The 4,723-nt window shown below is 33.9% G+C and overlaps 2 protein-coding genes across 2 annotated transcripts; both read left to right on the top strand.

Moving 5' to 3' along the window:
• The first annotated feature begins 203 nt into the window (after positions 1-203).
• Positions 204-968, top strand: LOC105314521 (malonyl-[acyl-carrier protein] O-methyltransferase-like). The gene has a single exon (XM_011408736.1). The coding sequence runs from the start codon at positions 204-206 to the stop codon at positions 966-968; it is 765 nt and encodes a 254-aa protein (XP_011407038.1).
• Positions 969-2,037: 1,069 nt separating this feature from the next.
• LOC100636758 (uncharacterized) lies at positions 2,038-3,190 on the top strand. Its single transcript, XM_003389998.2, has 4 exons — positions 2,038-2,147; positions 2,192-2,260; positions 2,324-2,356; positions 2,404-3,190. Exons 1-4 carry the CDS (start codon positions 2,081-2,083, stop codon positions 3,027-3,029), a joined length of 795 nt encoding a protein of 264 aa, XP_003390046.1. The 5' UTR covers positions 2,038-2,080; the 3' UTR covers positions 3,030-3,190.
• Positions 3,191-4,723: the final 1,533 nt, after the last annotated feature.

The raw sequence follows: 4,723 nt of genomic DNA on the forward strand, positions 1-4,723 counted from the left end.
AGACCAGAGATCTAGCGCTGTCTAGACCAATTGTTACATCATTACTTACTATAATAGCCATTAACACTTAACAAACACTAGCAACATAAGCAGTGGGTTGCTGTGGGTATATTCATAAGAATATGATAATCATACACTTAGATCATGCACAAGACTAGATATAAATTGGTTTCGTCAACGTAAACTCAACAGACAACTAGACAATGGATAAATCTATCATGACAACTGAAGAGGCTAGTGTTTATCACAATATCTCTAATCTTCAGGAGGAAGATGGATTGCATTTGATTGATAATCTCTCCCCTCAGTCTAGTAATAGTGTTCTTGATATGGGATGTGGGACTGGTCGTTTGTGTATGGTCCTTTCCGAAAGACTGAGTGATGGTGGGAAAGTACTAGGGATTGATCCTGATGCAGAAAGAATCAACGTAGCAAATAAAGGAAGAAAAGATACTATGACTAATCTCCGGTTTGCAGTAGGATCAGATCAAACTTTTCCTGAGGATCAATATGATGCAGTCGTTTCTACTCATGTCATTCACTGGATCAAGAATAAAGATGCCACTTTTAAAAGAATTTACGACAACCTGAAACCAGGAGGAAAGTTTGCATTTGCCACAGTAACTAACAATGGGATACCAGACCTACTGGTAGAGCTTGTCAAGTTATGTGGATCAGATGCTCTTGATGCTGTTACGAGTTGCAGTTACTATGAGTCTCTTGATTTTTACAAGCAAAAAGCCAAAGAATATGGCTTTAATGTTGTACAAATCCAGTCAATTGACCGAGAATATGTTGTACCAAACGTTGATGCCTTTATTGATTTTTACTTCAGTGCCTATCATGGGAGGTTTGATCGTACCAATCCTAACCTGAATGGATTCAGGGAGAAGTACTCTGGACAAGCAATAAAATGGACAATGAAACGTCTATGCATGATACTAGCAAAGCCATCAACAACTGAGTAAAGAACGACAATTTCTCTGACAAAAATAGAAACTCATTAACTTTTCTTTATAGGCTTAATTCTTGATTTTTCCATTTATTTTTTGTATGTTAAAAAGTAGAGTTGAGATCATTTGACATAAACAGTTCAAACATAAAGCATATTGGACTATGTACAGCAATTTATTGCCAAAAATGGAAATGTACTTATGTTGCACATAAGTTTTAAAGTTGCTAAAAATTGAGCTAAAGACCATGTACAGTACAAAGACTTTGGACAAATTTTCCAAAAATTAAAAAGCAAATTCTCAATTTTTATAATTTTTCTGATACATATGCATGTACTTATGTCGCATAGAAAGTTTGAGCTGGCTCTGTTCAAAATTGGATTTTTTACAAGTTTTTAATGTTGCTCCAAAATTGGGCCAAAGTTCAATATTAAGATTATAATTATGTTGATATAAAAGCATGAAGGAAATTATAATCAGAGTACATAGTTTGCAAACACATTTACATTTGTCAGCAAAATGTACAAGTACATGTATCATTATAATAGATCTACTCAAATTAATTCCAAAAGGAATTATCTCATACAATGCAAAAAGCAGAATACTGATATAATACAATAACATGAAACCAGAACTATTTTGTTAAATTACGTTACAAATAAAGTAGTCTTTTTTAGTGTGTTCCAAATTTTGAAGGGATTGCTGTAAACAATAAATTTCCCTACTAATTAATTACATTCTGCACATTTCCTCCTAGAGCTAACATAATTTAGCTGATGCTTTAAAGTTGATGGCTGCCAAAAACTATTTCATTTCAAACCCAAAACAAATCTCATTTTGTGGGATACAGTCCAATTGACAATTAATTTGATGAGAAGGAAATGTATATAATGTAACATTATCATTTATTAAAACCAGACGGAAAAGAAAAGGAAATGAAAATTGGTTTAGCTAGATGAACATGTTTGTATTACATAATGGAATTTTAATCATAGATCTTTCTAAATTCCCATTGATAGATTGACAGCCTATATAAAGTGGAGTGCAAGGACAACTTATGCACAGTCAACCATAAGAACATAGAGTTTGATCAAATCTATAACAGAACTGACAGTACTGTTCTAAAGATGAATAAAGTCTTGCTCCTTGCTTTCCTTGTTTTCTTGATTAAAACCAGCTACTGTGCTCGCACTGGTATATCTATGTTAGCATTTTTATTTTATAATTCCCTTTTAAAGGTGATGATACAGTAGATGAAAGGGAAGATGCAGAAGATAGCTTCCAAGAAACTGATGATCTAAAGTCAGGTACCATAAGTAGTAGCTTGAGCACAATACCATGTAATTAAATAATTCTTAAATATTATGCAGAGTTAACTGATACAGAAGTAGCAGAGACAAAAGGTAATACAAGTAGCCTAATATACCTAATGTATTATTACATTGTATAGTTAAAGATCAGGCTAAAATTGGTCTTACTCTTACACCAGATAAAGAGATTGTCCTAACAATCTCGCCAGGTGATAAAGGCAAGAAAGGAAATGGTGTTGTTTACACTCGTTGGGGAAAGACAACTTGCAGAGAGGGAGCAGAATTAGTCTATGCTGGATATGCTGGAGGCAGTGGACATGATGAGCATGGAGGAGGAGCAAACATTGTGTGTATGCCAACCACTGGTGTGGGACATCTCAGCACTCAAAATCCTGGACACCATACTTTCATGTATGGATCAGAGTATCAATCACACAACAAGATCTGGAGTAACCACGACTGGAATGTCCCTTGTGCTGTGTGTTATGTTCCTGACAAATCCACTAAACTGCAGTTGCCTGGTAGGATCACCTGTCCAGATTCATGGACCCAAGAGTACAGAGGTTACTTAATGGCAGAAAGCAGAGGACACCGAAGAAATCAAGTCTTTGAATGCATCGATGAAGCTGGAGAGAAGATTCCTGGCAGCAATAGGGATACAAATGGTGCACTGCTGTACTTTGTGATGCCCAAGTGTGACAGGGGAATCCCTTGTGGTCCTTATAATGCCAATATTGCTATAACCTGCTCCATTTGCACTCGCTAAGAGTTTCTAATATGGACTGAGGATACCGGACTTTAATAAATTAAGACTTTTGATGTGTGTGTCTGCTGTAGTTAGTATAATTGTTTTGGTTTATAAGGAATTTTGAATCTATTGATTTTAAATTATTTAATTTTTGGTCTGAGTTGGACAATTTAGCAAGACATGTATTCAACCCAATGTGCTTAATACTCACTCATAAGTACATGAGTGCATAAAAATTATTACTTGTCTTCTGATCATCATTGACTAGATTTAAGTGTCAATGTGTTTTCCTGTAGTTGCTTCCTGTCCCACAGTGTGTGACTGTGTCATAGAATTAGTGGTGGAAATGATGTAAACATTAAATTTTATGATGGTTTTACCTCATTATTACATAAGTAAATATTTAAAGCACAGGGCATACTGGATTTAAAATTGGCTTCTTGAAGCTGCTCAAAAGTTGTGCCAAAGACCATATACTGGGACTTTTGCCAAATTTTGCCAAAAATGAAAATTAGAGAAGTCTCAATTTTATAATTTTTCTTGATACATATACACAAGAGTGCTCTTGATATGCATGTTTTTATGTTGCATAACAAATTAAGCAAATTCCAATTAAATATGAATTTTTTATGAATTTTAAAATTTGCTCAAAAATTTACTCTCAAGCCAAACATTAGAATCAGACAATTCTCATGTTTATAAAATGTTTGCGATTTCTTGTGCATTTCAAAGTTGCTCAAAAATTAGGAAAAACTGAGACCAAGATTTGAATTTCTATCATTATTTGGTATAATATTGAGAGAAAAGCACGAAGGAATTTTAATCAGATTGCATAAGTTTGCATATGCACTTTACATTTGTTTGCAGAACATGTAAGTGCATGTATCACTATAATAGATTTACTCAAATTAATTTGTCTCTAATGCAAGAAGCAGAATACTGATATAATGCGATGACATAAGACTAGAACTTCTCAGTACATTAAATTTAAAATCTTTCTTTAGTAAATCCCAAATTGGGTGCAGCTATATACTGTAAACACTAAACTTCTCGAAGTTACTAACCTAATTTATAACATTCTGCACACATTTCCTCCTATAATGGAATTTAACTGATGCTTTAAAGCAGATGGCTGCCAGAAACCCATTTCATCCCAAAGTCAAAATAAATCTCACTTTCAGGATACAATCTAATTATAAAGGGTCTATGGTCTCATTGATAATTAGTTTGACAAGAAGGAAATGTATATAACATAACATTATCATTCATTAAAACCAAACGGAAAAGAAAAGGAAATGAAAATTGATTTAGCTAGGTGCACATGTTTGTATTACCTAATGAAATTTTCATTATAGATCTTTCTACATTCCCATTGATAGAGTGACAGCCTATATAAAGTGGAGTGCAAGGACAACTTATGCACAGTCAACCATAAGAGCATAGAGTTTGATCAAATCTATAACAGAACTGACACTACTGCTCTAAAGATGAATAAAGTCTTGCTCCTTGCTTTCCTTGTTTTCTTGATTAAAACCAGCTACTGTACTCCCACTGGTATATCTATGTTAGCATTTTTATTTTATAATTCCCTTTTAAAGGTGATGATACAGTAGATGAAAGGGATGATACAGAAGATAGCTTCCAAGAAACTGATGATCTANAGTCAGGTACCATAAATAGCTTGAGCACAATACCATGTAATTAAATAATTC

Source organism: Amphimedon queenslandica, unplaced genomic scaffold (genome assembly GCF_000090795.2).
Source record: "Amphimedon queenslandica unplaced genomic scaffold, v1.1 AMPQUscaffold_12834, whole genome shotgun sequence".
Taxonomy (NCBI): Eukaryota; Metazoa; Porifera; class Demospongiae; order Haplosclerida; family Niphatidae; genus Amphimedon; species Amphimedon queenslandica.

Bases quoted from the DNA above. Each gene is read 5' to 3' on its own strand.
- LOC105314521 (XM_011408736.1), top strand. From the start codon at position 204: ATGGATAAATCTATCATGACAACTGAAGAGGCTAGTGTTTATCACAAT.
- LOC100636758 (XM_003389998.2), top strand. From the start codon at position 2,081: ATGAATAAAGTCTTGCTCCTTGCTTTCCTTGTTTTCTTGATTAAAACC. The intron at 2,148-2,191 runs GTATATCTATGT...TCCCTTTTAAAG, and splicing joins CAGCTACTGTGCTCGCACTG to GTGATGATACAGTAGATGAA. The intron at 2,261-2,323 runs GTACCATAAGTA...AATATTATGCAG, and splicing joins AACTGATGATCTAAAGTCAG to AGTTAACTGATACAGAAGTA.